The sequence below is a fragment of the Barbatula barbatula genome (assembly GCF_947034865.1).
Source record: "Barbatula barbatula genome assembly, chromosome: 7".
NCBI classification, from domain to species: Eukaryota; Metazoa; Chordata; class Actinopteri; order Cypriniformes; family Nemacheilidae; genus Barbatula; species Barbatula barbatula.
The window spans coordinates 18,535,317-18,558,052 of NC_136770.1; the positions used below are offsets into that span (position 1 = coordinate 18,535,317).

Sequence of the window (22,736 nt, forward strand, 5' to 3'; positions counted from 1 at the left end):
GGAATGAGATGCTGAGAGGTTGCGCGCTGAACAATGGACTGTTTATGCATTGTTAGCACAAAGGTAAGAAGACATCTATATGCGTGTTTGCAATATCCTGGGTTAAATATAGTTAATTATAACGACGTGTATACTTAAGATTAATGGATGCGCAACCACCCATTTGAATCTAAACCATGATTTTTATAGTAAAAGTGTTATTTCTATGTTTTTTGTCATAACTTGCCACACATTTATTACAGTTAAGAAATATATACCACTCGGATCAGTTGTAGTGCTTTGGATTTAGTTTATGCTTTATGCCTTCAGAACGTGGTAAAAATAAACCCATGTCCTAAATAATTAAGTATATTAATAAGTTACATGAAGAAACGCAGGATGATTCTTAATCCACTGATTTACTAATGTATGAATACTTTGTACCCCATCGGAAGAAATGGTGCTGTGTAATATGAAGTAAGATACTGCTTTTATTCTAAGATAAAGCAAGAAAGTGATTATATTTGGTATTGCCATTTCCAGTAATTAATAAAAGGATAGCATCATTTTTAAAGATGCACTCTAGGACATATCTATTAGTTTCTTGTGTTATGACTGATGCTGAAGGTTAGATGGTGTAATGTTTCTTTATGTCTCTTTGTATCTATACAAGCGATGAGATGAGTGCTCCCTTTTCAGTCTGACACAAACGTGCCATACTCTAGTTTACAGAAGAGAAGAGAAAAGAAAAGCAAGGATCAATGCGAGGGCGTTGCCATCTCAATGTGATAATGCTGTTCCGCGGGTGAAATCTGTAAAAGGCTTTTGAAAGGTAGATGCAGTTTTTCATTTACATTTAGCGAGTTATTACTCATCGCCACAACAGAGTAGAGTTATTTAGTACTGAAGTTTTCGAAGACCTTGACATCTGGAGGTATTTGAGAAAAATGCACGTAATGATATCGTCATATACCAGGTTCATCTGTTTTTTGTTTTTGTGGAGATAAGGATATGTAGTGCAGGATCTGTACTTTTTGCAAGTGAATGCCGCACGTGACACTTAAAGGCATGCACTTTAAATATGCAAAATTACTTAGCAGTTATATAAGCTACACTCCCTCAGGGCTGCTTTTTCTACTTGAAGTGAGTTATATTGGTCTGCAGTGAAAAATGACAACATGTGCTTTTGCAAAAGGCATGGCATTAATTCCCTGGGGGGAACATCACCTTGGGTATCTTTTAAAGTCTAGCACACTTGACCTTCCACAGACCTTCCTATGTGTTCAAACAGGCACATGACCACTGGCAGACCTGCAGCCCTTATTCTAACTATGAAAGTAATGCAGACAATCAACTGGAGCCATGTGCGTCAAGTAGAGAGTTCCTTTCTAGATTTGAAAAATGTCCACGATGACATTTAAAAATCCAGCGGGTCTTGCGCATGCATAAATATTTTTTTCCCATCAAGAATGTCATAAAGTATTCAGTGTTAGTTTTGTCAGTATGCGTTTTAGTTGTCCCCCATCTTCATATGTTTGCTTTACTGAGTGCTTTGCCCTTATCAAGAGCATCTCTTTTAAGAACATATTAAGCATGGTTTAAAAAGAGCAGCTCGCTGTCTGTTTTAGGAGGCTTTAAGTATGTTTTAAAGTGCTTTTGATGTCAGTCTTAGAAGCATGCAGGGTATCTACATTTCTCAGGTAATATATGTGCTGAAAACAGACCGTTTTCTGATGTTCTGATTGTTATGTGAAATGAGTTATAATGCGTACTAACCTACTTCTTTGTAGAGGTGGACCTAGGGCTGGGACGATATATATTGCCAGTCACACTAATCATACCCGTCTAGGACGATTCTGAAATCGCAAAGGCTTCGATTCTTCGTTTTATGCAAAGCTCTACTGTGAACTACGGTTCTTTGATCAGTAGGAAGTACTGCTTGATCTAAAATCACTATGAGATCGTGTCATATATAATGTGCATTTTAAAAAGCAACACTCGCCAAACATCATCATTATAAATACACTTTATTATCATAAAAATACCTGAAAAGGTTTGAAGAACAATGATGGAATATGAGCATTGGCATTTCCTGGAACTACAGGTGCGTCTCAAATCGTGCATTTATGCAGTATTCTATGCCATTTTGTAGTATAAATCGTGTTAGTAGTGCGTTCACATTGAAAATTCTCAAAGAAGTGCATTTTAAGTACCCGAAAATATGAAGTTTGGAACTGTGGACACTTCACCCACTAAACGAGCGCAGTTTCGCTTGCATAGCGGAAGGGAGGTGGGGCTGAGAAACTGAGCAGAAGAATTGCTAGATATATCATTCCAGACCTGGGTGCATCAATTTATCGGCCAATAATCTGTATCAGACGATTAAAGTATTTTCACACTATCGGCTGTCGGCCATGTCCGAGGAAATGTTAAACAATGTAAAAGTTGTGTGATTGGACAATGCTTACAAAGTACATTCTTCACTTTAAAGGTGTCATATGGCGGGTATATGTGTTTAATGTGTGTTTGGTCTGTTATAAGTTGCCCATGCATGTATTAGACATGTAAAATTGCAATAATTCAAGTGTCGGAACAAAAGATGCATTATTTCTAAAAGCGAATGCTCACAGACCTGCCTGAAACGCCTTGTGTAGCCACACCCCACAAATCTACGTCAGTTCGTGGTATGATTTGACTAAGAACGCCCAAATGTATTCCCAAGTAATATGGGCATACCTGTTGGTACCATTGCTTTGGAACCTGATGTTCCAAATATGGTAATTACATTTCCGTTACACGCCTGCAGTATTTGACCAATCACTAAGCACTAGTTAACTGGCCAATCATTGCACACCTAGCTTTTGTGCTTTGTAAGAAATCTGCGCGTTTCAGAGAGGCGAGGCAAAGAGGAGATCCAAAGATGAACAGTATGTGGAAAATAAAGCGTTTCTGAACCTTAAATCGTGTGTACACATTGCATTACATCTAAAACAAACAATAATATTCATTTTAGCCGTGTCATATGACCCCTTTAAATGATCATGAGATATCTTGTCATCCATGCTATGACCCCTTTAATGCATAAGTAACTAATTAAACCTGTTAAGAAAATACTGCATCCGTTCTATTTTTAGCTAATGTGTTCACTGAACAAATTCCTCCACCGGTTGTGGACCTGCACAAGTCTAATCATTATAATTCTCACTTTTGTGAGCTAACAGTGTCCTAACTGTAAAAACCTGACTTTGCAAGCTTCAGAACACCAATAGATATTTTAGTCCCTCTTGATCACAATAAGGTCCCTGAGCTCATCTTAGTGGTCTTGTACAGCTACCTACAGTTGATGTGCAAGTATAGGGCAGTTGTGTTATATTGAATCTTATTGATGGATTGGTTGGCATTGATGGTTCCAGAATATTGAGTTCTTTCCTCGTATGAACTTTTTTGTAAACGTTTCAGCCTTTGCTTACCTCTTAAGCTTTAAGTAGCTTACCGTTAATCCTTAATTGTCTTTAGAATGACCTGATTTGAGTAGCTTCATAAATAAGCTGTGGAAGTATCAATGGACCGATTATTTACTGTTGGTCACTTTGTTGTGCCATTCTGTGAAGAATAAAGAGGACGACCTGACTAAATGGAGGATTTAGACGAGGGACTGAATGTAAAGTATCTGGCATTTCTGGCAATGTTTTTGAATAGCAGTAATACAGGATTTGCTTGGTTATGTCACAACATATCCTGTTTTTATATTTGTTTGGTTTATGTAAAGTGTATGCATTTACTGTTTATACTTTACACAATAGACTGTTAAATGGTGTATACTTAGCAGTATGACCACAGTTACCTTTGTACTGAGTCCAAGAATACAGTATTGTATCTTCTTACCCAAGTATGTGTGGATGTGAAAAAATATAATTCTGGGATTATTAATAACTGTTAACAATATTTCAGAAAATTTGGTGGTTGCACGATGAGGAAGTGATGTTGGTGCTTTTTGCGGTTTGGAGCTGTGCTTCCTTCTTCTGAATGTAGGTCTCCTTAGATGTATGATCATGTGCTTCATGAGTCCTGTCTCTCACAGTCGTCTGTTAGCTGCTAGCACATGAGCTGATTTTCTTTTAAGGTTATTTAAATTTTATATTTATGCATCGTAGTGTAATTGAATGCTGTCTGGCCAAGATATAAGTAAGTACTTGGTTGTCTGTACATTAAACATGGGTACTTGCGTTGTTTTTTTTCAGTGTTTTATTGAAATAGATATTATTTGTTATTTTATTTATATGAAATATAGTCAGCGGGTATCACAGAGGGCAGTGGTGTGAAAATGGGTGGGAGCCAGCGGGCTGTGGCTGTTTTACACTTTGGCTTCTGCTTTTTATTAACTTGCTGATCTCTCATTCACTTACAATGGGATTATTCACTGCCTCCACATACTGTATACAAAGACGATGACACACACTGTAGTATGTTAATGTATAATATGCTCCTATCAATATTTTACCTAAAATCAAATGTCGTGTCATTTAAACCCTTATAGGAAATTTAGAGTTCAAAAATGTTATTCAAGTAGTAAAACTTTCGTGGTCCAAATCTTGCAGTGCCAGATAACAGCTTGAATTTTAGTTAGGGTAATTGACAAAATATGTTTTGGTTGGGTTATTTCTAAATACAGGTACACAGTACTCTATGTCCCGCACTTCTGTCTCAGGCACGCAGTGGCAAGCTTGCCGTGTGGGGAGATCCAGTCTGGTGTAGTGAGATCCCCAGCTGTTATGTCGGCTATAATATATCAGCCTAAAATTTATAGCTGATTTAAATCTAAAATCAGCCGATAATTTATCATGTTTTAAATCACGGTTATTGACAATACCAGTATATTGTGGAAAAATAGCAAAATTATCTCTAAAATGTTAAACTTATTTTTTGTACATAAAATGGATCATTTACAAGGTTCAAGGTGAACCTTCTGCATGTCAAATAATACAAACGGGACCGATCTGTTACTGGAAACCAAATTAGAATTTTGACAAAAAATCTAGAAAGGTATTAAGACAAAAGCACTACATTGGTAAAAAAATTTAAACAGAGACCCGGTTCTGTTTTAGCCAAAATCTTACCATAATCAATTCGAATCTCAACAAACCCAGGTTTGATGCAGTCAGTACTTGAAAAAACACATTTCTCTGTAGTCTTTGTGTTGTGCTGTAGCTGAGCTGTTGTAAAAGAGAGTCTAGTTCCAGTGATGTTGACAGCATGGCACAGGCAATCTAATGAGACACCAGTGGTGAAGCTGGAGGCTGCCGCCCACCCCTGAGTGTGACCCCTCTGGACCGAGAGGAATAAATTACCTGTCAGCATGTGAGTGTGTTGAGTAAGAATGCCTGCTTGCTTTGTGCTGCTGGCCATTGTGCATTGCATATTTTAAGCATCACCGCAGTCCCTGAAGTCGCTCTCAGGGGACATTGAACAAAATCTCTTGAAATACAACTGCACTTTACTTTTATACTGGTTGAGGTACTGTTGCCGACAATGAATACAGAGACAGTAAAGTGAGAACACATCTGAGAATACTTTTTCTTGTTCCAGTTTGATGTGTAGGGACGACTATATAAATAAACCCTATATAAATACACTGTTGTATTTATATATTATACACACACATACACACCATTGAACAGGGCTAGCCAAATGGCGGCCCGCGGGCCAAATGCGGCCCAACAATCATCTTTACCTGGCCTACCTTAGCATTTCAAATAACTGGAGAGACTTTTAGAACAGTGTGCTTTAAGAAATGCACGTCCTGACTCGCCACATCTCTGAAAGTCCAAAACGCTGCTATTCAATATAAAAGTTATTCCCACGGCTCATAGGATGTATTGACGTTTTATGAAGCGATTTGTCTGTCAAAGATACGGAATGTTGTTTATAACGTTATAATCTGCAATCCACAGACACAGATTGCACAGATCAATTGATTCGCTTTATAAGACACCAGTTCCCTTTCGAGAGCGGTCACTTCGACATTGCGGAGACCGCATATGAAACTCCTCCTCTTTTTCACTTTTCCTGAAGTCCTATAGGATAACGCCAGTTAAAAAACTGGCCAATTGTCGCAAGACATGCACAGTATGCAAATACTGACGAATCTAGACAGTATAAATACAGTGCATGAGACGACAATACCTCAGAATCTTCTTTTTCACGCTGCCATCGTTGAAGACGCAACTGGATACTTCTTTCACCGCATCCGATGGCTTCTTTCTGTCGTCTCTGCGCGGGCCCCATTGGCCCGCAGGATACTCACGAGCACTGCATTGCCTGCCTGGGCCTTGCCCATGCGGAGGATGCACTCTGCGAGTCCGATTGCGCGCACTGTGCGGACCTGCCGGCGCGTGTTTTGAGGACTCGCAGGAACATTGCTCGTGGACTCTTAGGGTCGAGGCTCACCGCCGCCAACGAGCCGCTGGTGAGTCCACCCACTCCACGAGGTGGCGGCGACGACCCGGCTCCGGGCCCCCGTCCTCTGCCGTCACCTCATTCCCCAGTCGACGAGGTCCTTCGTCCTCCGCCTTCCATCGCGGACGCCGTTTCCTTCGGCGTCGAGGAGGACGATGACTCCATGTCCATATCAGCTTCGGACAAGGACTGGGCAGGATCGGAGCGTGATCGTCCCGATCCGGAGAGCACCCCGGACCTCCACGAGGAGTTCGTCAGGGTTCTCGAAAAAGCTGTAAGCGAGCTCGACATCACCTGGGATCCACCTGAGATGCCGGCGAAGAGTAAGCTCGACTCCTGGTACTTTCAGGCGAGTCGCCGCCAGGCCACGTCGAAAAGGAGTTCGCCGTTCTTCCCAGATGTCCACGAGCACGTGGTGAAGACGTGGTCAGCACCTCAGTCGGCGCGCGTCCACGCTGCTACGCCGGCCATGTTTGCCCACGTGGTTGGGGCCGAGGCCCACGGTTACGTGCGCATGCCACCCGTCGAGGAGACCCTCGCCGCTCATTTGTACCCTTCCGCCACCTCGCTGGGCTCGGACCCAGGCCTGCCCTCGAAGCCGTGCAGGTTTACCGCCCATCTCGCTGGTAAGGCATACGCGTCCGCTGGCGAGGCCGCCTCCGCCTTGCACACTATGGCGGTGCTGCAGGTGTTCCAGGCAAAGATCCTTCAGTCGCTGGATAGCGGCAGCCTGGAGACGGACGCTACACGGGATCTGAGGGCAGCGACCGACTTCGCGCTGATGGCTACGAAACGCACCGCCCAGGCTATCGGCAGATCTATGGGGTTTATGGTCGTCCTCCACCGTCATCTGTGGCTTACGCTGGCGGATCTAAAGGACGCCGATCGTAAGTCCCTGCTCAACGCGCCGATCACTCCCTCCGGCCTCTTTGGTGACGTCGTGGAGTCGGTAGTAGAGCGTTTTGGTGAGGCGCAAAAGCGCGCCAAGGCCATGAGTCACGTGCTGCCTCGACGCTCTTACCAACCGTCTCCGAGAGCCCGCTCTTCATCCGCGCCTCACTCCTCGCAGAGACCCGCCAAACAGCACGCGGCTCCCGCACCGGCTAGTCAAGGTCGCGAACCGGACGTCCGTCCTAAACAATGGGCGGGCCCAGCAAAGAAGAGGCACGGGCCGAAGAGAGGTCCACGCCACGACGGCGGAGCGTCATCGGCTGCCAAGCCGTCGTCCTGACGGACCTGGGAAGAGGAGGAGAGAGTCTGTGAGCGTGCCGGCGGACCCAAAGCGCCGCTGTTTGCAACAGTTTTCCCCCGCGGTTGCGGGCGATTATTGCAATGTTGTAAGTGTTGTTTGTGTGAATGCAATAAAAACACATACCTGTTCACAGAAGGAGCTTTTTCCCCCTCACACACACAATGCTGCGTCCCTTGCCCTGCCACGGTGCAGCGCGAAGCCGCAGCTAGTCACAACTATAACCAGCATTCCCTCGTCCACGGACGCTCCCGTGGACGAGGGACCGCTGGAGTCTCACGCGCGAGATATTTTCCCGCCAGTGCATTTAGCCTCGCTGGGCCAGCGCGCTACCCTAAACGGTCCGATGACGGTAACCCCCGATCAGATTCGGCCGTTATGTCTGTTTCTGGACGCGTGGAAAGCCATCCCAGGCATCTCTCTTTGGCTGCTAAACGTGATAGAACACGGGTACTCCCTGCAGTTCAGGCGCAGACCTCCCCGCTTCAGCGGTGTGGTCCCGTCGCTTACGTCAGCGCAAAACGCACCTGTGCTAAGGCAGGAAATCCGCAGCCTGCTCGCGAAGGGAGCGATCGAGCGTGTCCCCCCGAACGAGCTGGAAAGCGGGTTTTACAGCCGGTATTTTGTAGTGCCCAAGAGAGATGGTGGTCTGCGTCCGATTCTGGACTTGAGACCCGTCAACCGAGCGCTTCACAAGCGAGCGTTCAGAATGACAACTCTAAAACAGATCCTGGCACAAGTGCGTCCCGGGGACTGGTTTGTTTCCGTAGATCTGAAGGATGCGTACTTCCATGTTCAGATAAACAAGCGCCACCGAAGGTTCCTGCGATTCGCATTCGAGGATTCAGCGTACCAATTTGCCGTCCTCCCATTCGGGCTGGCATTAGCTCCGCGCACATTCTCGAAGTGCGTGGACGCGGCGCTTTCCCCTCTCAGAGCGAGCGGAATGCGCATTCTCAATTATCTGGACGATTGGCTGATTTTAGCCCACTCTCGGAAGGCGCTAATCGGTCACACGCAGATGCTGCTTGGTCACTTGGCATCCCTGGGGCTGCGCGTGAACATGCAGAAGAGCAAACTCACGCCGAGTCAGTCTATAACGTATCTGGGGGTATGTTTCGACTCAGTGGAGATGCGCGCTCGTCTCTCCCTAGAGAGGACGGAGTCCATCTCTTCAGCTCTACATTTGCTCAGGCTGGGCCGGTCTGTTCCCCTGAGGGAGTTCCAGAGGCTTTTGGGTCTCATGGCATCGGCGTCGGCGGTCTGCCACCTAGGTCTTCTGCACATGCGACCGCTTCAGTTCTGGCTGAAGGCTCGGGTTCCATGGAGAGCATGGTCCTCGGGCCAGGCGCGAGTCCCGGTTACACGCCGCTGCCTCGACGCCCTGAGTCCATGGCGCGACCCGAGCATGTTCAGTCGGGGAGTTCCCCTGGGGCTGGTGACGAGACGCACAGTCGTTACGACGGATGCATCGTCCTCGGGATGGGGCGCGGTGTGCGAGGGCATGCCGGCATCCGGCCTTTGGTCACAGTCTCTGAGGAAATGGCACATAAATCGCTTGGAACTAAAGGCGGTGTCTCTAGCTCTTCATACTTTCCAGTCGAGGCTGGAGCAGAAACATGTTCTGATTCGCACCGACAACATGTCCGTGATTTTGTACATAAATCGCCAGGGAGGGATCCGTTCCGGAGCTCTTTTCAAACAGGCGGCGGATCTCCTACTGTGGGCGGATCGGCATATACTCTCTATCAGAGCAGCGCATATCCCCGGTCATCTGAACCGCGGAGCGGACATGCTTTCGAGGGAGGGTCTTCAGCACGGGGAATGGAGGCTTCATCCCGACACAGTCCTGTTAATTTGGGAACGCTTCGGGAAAGCGGAGGTGGATCTATTCGCGACAAGCGAGAACGCACACTGCCCGTTGTATTTCTCGCTGATCCACTCCCCTATGGGGAGCGACGCGCTGACGGGGCGTTGGCCGGCCGTTCGGCTTTACGCGTTTCCTCCGGTGAAGATTTTACCCCTAGTGCTGTGCAAAGTCAGAGAGGAGACGGCGTCGGTGATTCTCGTCGCTCCGTTCTGGCCGAATCAACCATGGTTCCCGGACCTGAGGGAGTTGTTGACGGCACCGCCGTGGCGGATTCCCCTCAGGAGAGACCTGTTGTCCCAAGTGAACGGCACGATTTGGCACCCCAGCCCGGAGTTGTGGAACCTTCATGCCTGGCCGCTTCGGGGATTCTAACTGCACTCCCTCAGCGTGTGCTGGATACTATTTCGGAGTCTCGCGCGCCGTCTACCAGACGTTTATACGCTCTAAAATGGGGGGTGTTTGCTAAATGGTGCAGCAGCAACAATATCGACCCGGCGTCTTGCCCCGTGTCTGATATTTTGTCTTTCCTGCAGCACAGGCTGGACAGCGGCGGCCTCCCGTCAACGCTGAAGGTTTACGTAGCGGCCATCGCCTCGTTTCGTTCCCCGGTTGATGGGCAATCGATTGGTAGGCACATGCTGGTGGTCAGATTCCTCAGAGGAGCGAGGAGACTTTTCCCCCCGCGAACCCCTTCGGTGCCACCTTGGGACTTAGCACTGGTGTTGAAGGCTCTCTCTTCTCCCCCCTTTGAGCCTTTGGACGCGGCTTCGGTAAGAGAGCTCACTCTAAAAACCGTTCTCCTTCTCGCCCTTGCTTCGGCTAAGCGCATAGGGGATTTGCAAGCGCTCTCAGTCGGCGCTGATTTCATTCGTTTTGGGCCAGGCGACTGCAGCGTCACTCTCCGGCCAAAATCGGGTTATGTGCCAAAGTCCATGTCTACCCCTTTTAGAGCTCAGGTCATTTCCTTGCCCGCCTTGTCTTCCGAGTCGTCAGACTCACAGGATGCTGACGCTCAGAGAGCGGTATGCCCGGTAAGGGTATTGCGGGCTTACATAGATCGCACGGCCGGGTTTCGGCAGTCGGAGCAGCTCTTTATTTGTTTTGGTGGGGGTACTAAAGGCCGGGCTGTCTCAAAACAGAGGCTCTCTCACTGGGTAGTGGACGCTATTACCTTGGCGTACGAAAGCCAGGGTCAGAACTGCCCCTTCGGTATCAGAGCTCATTCGACTAGGGCTATCGCCTCTTCGTGGGCCTGGTCTAGGGGCACATCTATTCAGGACATATGCTGTGCAGCTGGCTGGTCTTCTCAGAATACTTTCGCCAGGTTCTACAGATTGGATGTGTCCTCGTTGGCTTCTCAAGTCCTCTCGGTGAGTGCTGATTAAGCTTATCTTCTACCTTGTAATGTATTGTGCTACACAGTTGTTGCCGCATTGCTGTTTACACTGTGCTTGGTGTACTTATGTTCGTTATTATATCGCCCGGGTTTCCGTGCTGGTTCTACTGCTGTGGTGTCTGCCCTGTTCAGCGCAGCCCGCTGCATTCGTTGGGTTTGGATATGCAAATTCGACAAAAGACCAATCTAGCAGTTCATTGGCGTGCTCAGTGATCTAGCAGCTCATAGGCCGGTTTCAGCCAATCAGCGGTTAACGCTTGGGGCAACCTCGCGAATGGTTGGTTTGTCTGCTCCGCATACTGTGTACGTGTTATCCCAGTTATCGGGCTGTTTTTGCTAGCTCTCACGGCGGGATTGTACTACCGTTCCATATGCGGTCTCCGCAATGTCGAAGTGACCGCTCTCGAAAGGGAACGTCTCGGTTACTTTCGTAACCTCGGTTCCCTGAGAAGCGGGAACGAGACATTGCGGAGAACGCCGTGTTCGCTGCTTATCTCTGGTCAAGCGTTCTATCGTAGATTCTGAGGTATTGTCGTCTCATGCACTGTATTTATACTGTCTAGATTCGTCAGTATTTGCATACTGTGCATGTCTTGCGACAATTGGCCAGTTTTTTAACTGGCGTTATCCTATAGGACTTCAGGAAAAGTGAAAAAGAGGAGGAGTTTCATATGCGGTCTCCGCAATGTCTCGTTCCCGCTTCTCAGGGAACCGAGGTTACGAAAGTAACCGAGACGTTTTACGTCACAAGGGGCAGGGATTAGCCTACTTTTGTGCTGAATGTATTAGCTTTTTATTGATTTTACTTTTATGACTTCAACCAAATATATTCATAAATATAAAAATAAGTCACCCACATCTTGGATGGACTGCGGGTGAGTTAATTAAGAGCAATTTTATTTTTGGGTAAACCGTTTAAAAGACGATATCTCTTGAAACTAAATATGCAATATCTGACTGCATGATTTAATATGTGACCTATAAGTAACAGCAGCAAAAACTGTATAAAAGGGACAAAAAGCAATAAATAACAGGAGAAATGAAGATAAGGTAAAAACTGGCCCGCATCCTATTTATAATTTTAAATCTGTCCCTCACAGAAAAGTAGTTGAAGACCCCTGCCATAAAATGTAAACGTAACAAGTTCAATTAAAGGAAGGAAGGAGGAGGCAACCGGCGAATGTAAAATACTTTGTTGTGTTTTATTGTTTGTTTATTTACTTAAAAGTCCAGGCCTGGTCCTCTCTCACTGACGGTCCGGTCGCTCTTCCTCTTATGCTCCCAATGTCCTCCGTGACACGAATCCCGGCTCTCGTCCCGCCTACCTCACAACAGTAAATAATGTGACTTTGTGGCTCATTCAAAATATCTCTGTTTGAGCAGTCCAACATGTCAACTTTTGGCTAAAACAGTGACATGACTATGGGACGGGCCTACGTATAGTTGTCAAAATTTGCAGACTAAGGTGCAGGGCCTATGGGAAAACCAAAAGTACTCTGATATTGGGATTATATTTATTAAAGGGGCGGTTTTCCAGACAGGGATGAGCTAAAGCCAGGACTAGACCCTAGTTAAATTAGGAAATTTAACTCGTTTTTAAAACATGCTTTACAAAAAACATTAATGGTGTGCATCTTTAGACAAAAAACTTTAATAATATTGCAAATGTCTGGCTGTATGCCATTTTTTTCATTTGCGAAAAGGAATAAAGCTAGAAGTTATACCCTTCTAGGGCCATAGAGGAGAAATAAGCTTTATTTGTTCAAACATTGCAAGGACACGACTGGTTGTTTCTAAGTTCTAGGTCAGCAACTGTAAACAAATTGAATTGTGTAGAGCATTTTGACAGTTTTATGGATTAGTTTTATTAGACATAAAGGGGTGCAGGGACACTTTACGTACTGTTTGAGGTCATCTCCACACTGCAATATAAAGGGAATTTTGTATTTATTTTAGTCAACTGAAGCAGCTCTATTTTAAGGAGTTTCCAGTGTCAGTCCATCTGGATTTGCAAACTGTGATTATAGGGCAATGACGTTGTAGCCTCAGTATAACTGAATGTTTAGCGTCATTTGGTCAGATTTAAAAAAAGATTTAATGCAGGCTTTAATGTAATCTCATTAATATATTAAGATAAATGTTTAGGTTTTAAGACGAACCACAATACAAGAACAGATGGCACACATCAATAGTGATCTAGTGATATGCTAACTGTATATTATCTTGCTTATTAAAAGGTTACTTAACTTCTCTACGTATAGAAATTATTATTGCCTGGGAAGGGATTGTTCAGTCAATTTAATTTCTAATTATTATACAAGGTGTCTAATTCTGATGAATTCATGCAAACTAATTAGTTTGTTTTAGTACGATCTGCTTTCGCCCCGTCCACGATGGGTTTAGGCTTCATTATTTCTTTTTCTATATCAATGATACATGTTTGTATAATTCACATTGTAAAACTTCTTACGAAAATGGGAATAATTCACTCATAATTCTGCAACAAAGCTTTTCAGAGATTTAAATCGGGAATTTTGCATGTGGGTGAAGCTACGGAATTTTGCGGGTTGAGCCACTCTACATCAAGACCCTTTGAGTCTTTGCCAGGTTTTCTGGGCATGAGTTGGAACGCACATTGGAGCAGATGTGGAGATTCCTGTATCACACGTTTAATTCAAAATCATTTCAATGTCATGAAGTTCTACTCTCGTAAACACTGTGTAGAGTGAGTGTGTTTGCTGGGCGGTGAGGTGTCTCACCCTGCTGAGATCTCAAAGCTTTGGACCGGGCTCCTGTAGTGGTGTTAGCGTGATTCTTTTTTTTTTTTTTGGACGGTGTGGGTGGCTGTGATGTGAAGGAGCCATGAGTCAGTTTGAGCACTCATAGGTCACCACCTGCAAGCCACGTAATTTTTATATTTACTGACAGAGCTTTGACACTTAAAAGGTGTAATAATTGTTTTTTTCAAAACACTTTTTCTGTGTACACATCTATGACCGTGTGGGTGGTCAGAGGGTGCATATAGTGACCAATAGGGGGATTTATAAATGGGGTCATTATACATTTTCATGAACTCTGAAGCACACCTGCATTGTGCCATTTGACCTTTTGCTCTTCTGTATTATAGTCTGTCTTCGGTGTCTGTATGTAATTTATTTCAACACTGCCCTCTACTGTACTAAGTGGTCACCAGTTTTTTAACAAGCTTTTTGGTGTTCTGGTCAACTTAGTGAGCAAAACCATAAACAAAACGTGCAAGTGCTTGATCACAAAACCTGTTCAGACCTGCACACACTGCAGCTGAATACAGCTGTCACTCCTACTGAGAGGGAGTTGAACATTCTTAAACACTTTTGAAAACATTTGTTTATAACAACCACATTCTTAAACTGCAAAAAAAATCTTAGTGTCAGTGTAATACTTCTGATTTGTGTGCATTAGGATTATGCAGTCTGACAAGTCTACAGCATTAATATTTGCAGATATTCAAATAATTATTTACTATTTATAGTATTTTTACTAATAATAAAAAACATGTTACACATATTCTTGGACAATTTTCTGTGTGAGACTCAGTATGAATCTGTGCTTCACATTTTGGCCACAGGGGGGAGTTCCTCTCCTTTTATAGAAATCTTGGAATTGGACTTCTCTGTGCTTTTGGGTAAGACTGATGATTTAATTGTTTGTAACTGATGCCTCCAGAGTTTTCACCATAGGTAACCAGGGCTATCCCAGGGAGCTCTGGTGTGGCTGTGGAAGAGCAACCGTTTGTGTGATTGGAGATAGAACAGCAGCAGGGCAGGTTTGTGCAGAAGACTCAGACAGCCTTAACTTACACGTTGAAGTGTGATGTAATTGAAAGATGAGCGAATATGAGAGGTCAGATCGCCTGAATAATGTGTGTATGATCTTTCAAAGATGGGTCACTACGTGCATTTTTTATATATATATATATGGCAGTTGCTTCAATGCATGTAGGGGTGTGGTTCTTGTCAAGACAATTTCCTGAACTCCAAACTGAATGTCAGAATGGGAAAGAAAGGTGATTTAAGCAATTTTGAGCGTGGCATGGTTGTTGGTGCCAGACGGGCCGGTCTGAGTATTTCACAATCTGTTCAGTGACTGGGATTTTCACACACAACAATTTCTAGGGTTTACAAATAATGGTGTGAAAAGGGAAAAACATCCAGTATGCGGCAGTCCTGTGGGCGAAAATGCCTTGTTGATGCTAGAGGTCAGAGGAGAATGGGCCGACTGATTCAAGCTGATAGAAGAGCAACTTTGGATGAAATATCCACTCGTTACAACCGAGGAATGCAGCAAAGCATTTGTGAAGCCACAACACGCACAACCTTGAGACGGATGGGCTACAACAGCAGAAGACCCCACCGGCTACCACTCATCTCCACTACAAATAGGAAAAAGAGGCTACAATGTGCACAAGCTCACCAAAATTGGACAGTCGAACACTGAAAAAATTTGCCTGGATTGATGAGTCTCAATTTCTGTTGAGACATTCAGATGGTAGAGTAAGAATTTGGCCTAAACAGAATGAGAACATGGATCCATCATGCCTTGTTACCACTGTGCAGGATGTTGGTGGTGGTGTAAGGGTGTGGGGAATATTTTCTTGATGCCCAATTGGCACTAAGAGGCCTAAAGTGTGCCGTTTAAATGCCATGGCCTTCCTGAGCATTGTTTCTGACCATGTCCATCCCTTTATGAACACCATGTACCCATCCTCTGATGGCTACTTCCAGCAGGATAATGCACCATGTCACAAAGCTCGAATCATTTCAAATTGGTTTCTTGAACATGACAATGAGTTCACTGTACTAAAATGGCCCCCACAGTCACCAGATTTCAACCCTATAGAGCATCTTTGGGATGTGGTGGAACGGGAGCGTTGTGCCCAGGATGTGCATCCCACAAATCTCCCATCAACTGCAAGATGCTATCCTATCAATATGGTCCAACATTTCTGAAGAATGCTTTCAGCACCTTGTTGAATCAATGTCACGTAGAATTAACGTAGTTCTGAAGGCCAAAGGGGGTCAAACACAGTATTCGTATGGTGTTCCTAATAATCCTTTAGGTGAGTGTATATTGACCTACCTTTTACAGACATGTGTTTCCTGTTTTAACTCTCAAAAGGCTGCAAGCAAGGTTTTACCTCTGTGAGGTGTTTTGCAGTAATGTTGTGTCTAGTGTATGGATTTTTCAAGAATATTGTTTAAAATGGAACACTAAAAGTTGTTTATTACACACATACGTTTTCCATTTGTGGGGAACGCGTGTTGTGTTGTGACTGACAGTGCCTCGTTTCTTTGCGGTAAACATATTTAACCAATGCGATATGCATAGAGAGAGACATTCTGTCATTCCGATTTTGAGCACATCTGTGTAATTAATAGTTACATTCATTAAGCATTTTTCAGAATAAAGATAAAGCTTTTGAGTTTCAGGACAGGATGACTTTCTGCCCTTGTGAATTAATTTCAATGTATTTTGGAGAGTTGATTCCTTGACATCTCGCTGCTTGCTGAGCTGTAGTCTTTTTTGATTGTAGTTAACAGATGGTCTACCCTTGAGGTTAATAATCCGACTGTCAAGTCTGGTACAAATGTTCTTCATGGTTCATTTTGTAACGTCTTTATGCTTTTTAGCACAGATTTGTATTTTTGTCGTTAGTCATCCCACAGCATCTTACAAATGCAAACTGCTCATTTACATAAAGACATAATTAGCAAAACAAAATTAGTTTTATTTTCTTAAATTTCTTCTGGTTTTTGAGAGATTGAGATTTTCCTCCCCATAATTAGAAAAAGTTTATAATGACCATGTTTATTTGAATGACCATGTTTAGGTATCTACATGTTATTCCAAGCAACTTCAAGAGATGCTATTACCATTATAGTAGTGTTAAAACATGATATTCAATGACAATCACAGCAGTGACACACAGGGAGTGACAATATTACTGAGAACCATTATTAAACAAAGACTTTGCAATAACTTTGCAATTCTAATATAGACGTTTTCATCAGTCACTCACCCCTGGCAATACTAGTAAAGACGTTTTCATCAGACACTCACCCCTGGCCCGAAGTTCTGTATTTAGTTCGGATTTAATTTATTTTATATTTAATTTATAATAATATAAATTATTAATATTTGATTGTCAATTGTATTGAATTACATTAAACTAAGTAAGTTAAGTTTGGGCCACATAACGTTTGTTTGTCCAATTAGTATTTTTTTTAAAGATGGTCCTTTGTGTTGTTTATGTGCTCTATGGTTAATATCATATTTTGGAGCCACAATTCAATGCCTTCCATATTTGATATTTGATTTACATTTTTTTGGCCACTCGTGGTTGTGTTTTTGGGTCAAGGCTTTCAAATTCATTAAATCTCTTCTGATATGGATGATGTACACACTAATAAAATGTTGGGTTAGTTTAAGCAAGCAAATGCTTTATATTTGACCCAACATTTTTTGTGTATGAAGAGGATCACTCGTTATATCCAGTCACTGATCCAGCACACCGATGTGTTTTTAAAAATAAATTTCAAGTAGTCTTAAAGACCTTGATAAGCTGGTTTAGATGTGTTTAAGTTGAGTTAAAGTTAAACTCCTAGATTTGGCCATCCAGAAACTAAATTAATTCATCTTTAGACCAAAGAAGCAATTAAATTATTGATGATCTGTAATTGTGACTCATGAATGGAAAATGTATAAAATAATATGCACATTAGGCCTTTTTAATTGTTATTATTTCTTTTAAATGTTGGCAATTATAGGCACTTTCTCTAAAATATTCACCGCCTGATGCCATTGTCATATCATACATTACTCATGTGTATTATTATCAACACTTCAGTTCAATTTAATGTAGATGTTCACCAAGAAAAATTATTGTACCTTAACTACTCATGTAAAGTTGTGTATGGACCATATGCGACAACACTCAATGCCCTATAACCTTGACAACTTTACTTTTTTTGTCTTCACGTGTACTAGCCTTTATCCTCTTCACATAATTATCAGAGAAAATGGCTTTTCGCAATTAAATTGCATTATAGAGCAGAAATGAGTGTTGGTGCAAAGTGAATCTCACAAGTCAAATGAGATATGAAGTCACTCACGCTTCTTAAAGGTGATTTCCCCCGCACACACGGCTTCCGTTCCACACGTATCTCAGTCTTTGACGGTATCATGGGAATTCAGCAGTCTCCAATCTAGATCTTCCTCTGAGAACTTCTACACGACACAAGAATGATTAGCATCAGCATGCACACACAGATTATTAGAGGAAAAGTTCCCATTGTTCCAACAGAAAGTGCTGAGTTCAAAGGAGTACACAAACCTTTGCTCGAAGAAACTCTTAAACACCACGTCAGATTTTTGGATGGCACCGCAAGAGGGAATTGTCCCTTTCTCCTTGAAACTCTCAGGAGGGGGAGATTGATTTAAAAGTTAATAATTGGCTGCAGCTGCGGATGAATAATTTTTTTTGGATCGAAACTCATCCAGAAGTCATTGTATATATCTCCAATGTCACACTCCAAGATTAAATCATGTAGTCGAAAATAGGATTGGATGATGAATGGGATTTTGTTCTGTATGCATTCAAACCACAGAAATGCATTTGCCATGTAATCTATATTGTCAGAATAAACATGATTTCACTTTGATGCTATAAGTCCCTAAATTTAAAATATAGTTTTAATGTTACCCAGGCTGTGCACACACTTGTTATTAAAACGACTTAAATTCATCGGTACAAAATATGATTACAGGACTAATTCCAGTGTTGTGTGTTGCCTAAATACAATATAGCATGCATGTTTTTAAGTACCGCTGTCGGAAATAAGCATGTTGGTCTGTGACAGAGAGGTTATTTTCCTTAACAATCCAATGATGCTGCACAGCCTGCTGTAGATGCTGTAGATCGTATAGCTCTATAGTTAACTAAAGAGTGTGTTTGTGAATATTTGCACAGTAGTAGTCTAAGATCTGCATGCCTCGCTGCACTCTGATGATGTAACGGCTCAAATGATTTACTGTGGCAGGGGTGCAAGAGCAAGAGGAGAGAGAGGGGCATAGGAGATGCACTATCACACTCAGATTTATTTCAGCCCACTAAAAAAACTGTGCTTAAAGGTATAATTCTCGCAAAAATACAATTCTGTCATCATTTGCTCTTCCTCTTGTCATTTCCAACCTGCATGACTTCCTTTTGCAGAACTCAAGAGAAGATATTTTGAAGAATGTTCGAACCGATGCTCCCCATTGACTCCTACTGTATGGACACAAAACCAATGCAAGTTGCAGCGGTTTTCTGTTACCAACATTCTTCAAAATATCTTCTTTTTGTTTTGGGGTGAACGGTCGCTTTAACATCTCTAATGCATTCATTTTGATGCTTGCCACAGTTTTATATATAAATGTAGTTTTCAATTATTGAATGAACATGTTCACCCAATTTTATGATACCTTTCACCTTCCACAGACCTGCTTCGAGTGGTGATCAAAATCCCTTCAGATTCCAATGTAACTTAAAATACCAGCTTTTGACATACCAATAGTCCCATGAGGTAAAATACTGCAATACTGTATCTCGACACCCTCTACCCCAAAGACTAGTCAAGGCAGTTGTTTGAATCCGTGTACGTTTTCATCTCTTGTCAGAAATCCGTCTTCGCATCCTGAACCGTCCCATCCATTTTTGCAAGCTCCCAGACCCCCCCCCCTTTTTGAACATTCGGTTCAAAAACTCTTCAGTTTCTCTCTAGTGAACTGTGTAATAAGCTCAACGCTGGTTCTCGCCCCTCCCCCTCCAGTCTGCTTACCTCTCCTCTCTCTCGCCGCATCTTGTTTGGATAGTTGCTGCGCGGGAGAGCGTCCGAGGCTTCTCCTCTTTACTCCGAGTGGAAAGTCATGGAAACGGTTCCTCTGCAGCAGGTGGATCGCGTGTGGCGGCAGAGCAGACAGTCCCTCGCGTTTTGACACGAGACCCCGCTGCCCTCTAACCCTCCTCTTCCTCCTCCCACTGCAACAACCCCGGTCACGGTAGGCAGCATGGCTCTCCCAGAGCTCCCTGAAGTACAGATTTCGTTCTGATCTGTTGGGCCGACCGAGTCGAGTCAAGCGTTAAGATAAGAATTGGAGTTGGGACTCAATTGACAAGGGCATCGCCACCTGCCATGGACCGAGCCGAGAAATGAGGGGGGACGTCAAGAGCAGGCAGCGGGCGGCGCTCTTGCAAGCGATTGGCCGGCTCCTCAATCGCTGATGGATTGAAGTGCCCGGGCGCAAAGAGAATGTCTCCCAGCATCAAAAACTTGGATTGCTTTTCCCCAATGTTGTGCCACTGTAAAGTAGCATGCACCAACAGCACCATCTCACTTATGTTCGGATGCAAGGTAGGGAATGCTGTTTAATTAATTAGTTGAACATTTAAAAACAAAGATGGATGTATAACTGACAGATTTGGACTTAGACCTGCTAATTGTCATCTCATACCGAGAATAGTTTTGTTGATGACACCTTTAGCGGGTTACGGGCTGAACATATGCTCCAGGTTGCACTCTCATGGCAACCATCCAATCCTTGCATGTGTTCCTGATTTTTGTGCATGGTTATGTTTAGAAGCCTCACAGAGTCTCCATTTGTCCAATCTCATTTAGACAAAATGAAACTCAACAAGACCAGAAAAGCTTCTTGAGAGATTTCTTGGGTTCTGTTAGCTGTTGAAGTGTATTATTTCAGTTTGAATTAAAAATGATCTATTTTTCCAACGAACACAAACTTTGGTATAAATCTCAGTCGGGGCAAGGCCGAGGATTCCTCTTCTAATCATTTTCCAGCTTGTTTAGTTCAGCTAGGGATGGCAAGTTATTTGTTACATAACAGCCTGGTCCTCTGGGAATCTTAGACGGCGTCCCAATTATATCTACTATCTGTGATTAGGACGCTGAGAAAAAAGCAATTGTTTCTCCTTATTTCACGTCTCGTTGGTTAGCCTTGCTTAGCCGTCTTCATCTACATAGCCTTGCGGAGAGCACAGTGATTATGGCTCGTCACTTTATGCCCGCACTGGCAGAATCAGAGTATACTCACTACAAAAAAAAGACCTACACCACTGGGGAAGCCCTCATTAGCTCATAATGAGTAGAAGTCTCCTAGCATTATAGAGGATGTAGAGATGTGACCCATGTGCCATATAGGAGCATATTACACCATTTACATAATTTGATTATTAACATGATTTGACTAAGAGCATGTCAAAATATAAATGATGCTGTCATCCTTTACTCGCCCTTTTGTCATTTTAAACCTGTGTGACTTTTTCTTCTTCAAAAAACACAAAAGAAGATATTTTGAAGAATGTTCGAACAGATGCTCCCCATTGACTCCTACTGTATGGACACAAAACCAATGCAAGTCAAAAAGGACCAACGGTATTCTGTTATCAAAAGGAAATCACACCGGTTTGAAATGACACGAGGGCATGTAAATATTATTAGTCGTTTTATCTATATTGTATAGAATAGGGGTGTAACGATACTTCGTAATATGATATTTCTCGATGCAAAAATGTGGGAGAGATGGGGATATTTTACGATATCTTATCCAGGGGGTCAAGACGCTACCTGCTCTACGCCTGCGTGTTAAGTGTGTATCTGGGAAAAGTCACTGGGAGAAGGGGAAGCACAAGACACAATCTGTGTCTCCATGTGGTTACAAAGCGTCTTAATATCTCCACATTCAAACTTTTAAAACACTTCAAACTTGAAGCGTGACTGCTGGCGAGTAACCCCGAAACACATTACAACGGCAACCACAAACGTTTTATATGCCAATGTTCATTTATCCGCTTATGTGAACTGCTGCATGACGTGATACTGTATCGATTAGAGAAGCGAGGAACTGAGTCCTCACTTTAAAAGATTGAATTGCATGCTAAAAATCAAACCAAGTATGTGATTTGCATAGCAAAGACAGTGCAGCTTCAAAGAGACTGAGGTGCCCTTGAGCAACGCACCTTACCCCACCTTACCCCGGCGCTGCAGTGTTAGCTGCCCACTTCTCCGGGTGTTCACAACTTGGAATGCTTGAGTTCACTACTCACTGGATGGGTATAGCTGACAAATAGGTTGCTCTCAGAGGATGGATCCAGTTGAGGATAATCAAGAACTGGCCAGTGGTGCGGAAATAAGAAGCCAATGGCTGTGGTTGAGGCGGATGGACATAGAATGTGCTTGTAACAATGCGACACACACCCAGGTCTGATCAACCTGTCTTGAGCCTCCCTTGGCTGAGGGTGTCGTGTGATAAACGGCACAAAGGTGCACAACTGACTGATGGGAACCATATTTATCAGCAGCAGGGCATTCTCAGCAGCACCTCACCAAATGGCATCTTTCACCCAGGATAATGGATGTGATGAAAGTGGGATGAGATATCTTTCCTTGCTATTATCAGATAGACATAAGTATGTATTTCTATAATATATTTATCCCCCAAACACAGAAGATGCCTACCTGACGAATCCAGTGAAACCTCAGACCTCCTTTCCTCTATTCATATTCTTGACTGCTCCCCCGGAAGGATTGGGAAAAATCCTATTGGGCAATTCAACTGTGCTGAAATAGTGGGATTATAACACCTAGTCCTATTAAGCGAATCTTCTGCCATTTTTTTTTATTCTCCCTCGTGTCATTTAAAACCTGTTCATGACTGTTTCTTCTGTGAAACAAAAAAAGAAGATATTTTGG

The 22,736-nt window shown here is 43.4% G+C and overlaps 1 protein-coding gene across 11 annotated transcripts in view; it reads left to right on the plus strand.

Annotated features, from left to right (window-relative positions):
- The window catches only part of dlg1a (discs large MAGUK scaffold protein 1a), a 101,681-nt gene that overhangs the window by 5,246 nt on the left and 73,699 nt on the right, over nucleotides 1–22,736 (plus strand). For 2 of the 11 annotated variants that reach the window (XM_079461077.1, XM_079461078.1), the window contains exon 1: nucleotides 3,519–3,640. The exons of 7 other annotated variants lie outside the window; for them this stretch is intronic. In XM_079461077.1, coding sequence (XP_079317203.1) covers nucleotides 3,614–3,640 — 27 coding nt within the window. In that variant the 5' untranslated portion in view covers nucleotides 3,519–3,613. Of the gene's footprint in view, nucleotides 1–3,518; nucleotides 3,641–19,832; nucleotides 20,382–22,736 lie in introns of those variants that run through there. 2 more of the 11 variants (XM_079461076.1, XM_079461075.1) reach the window with 2 other exon arrangements.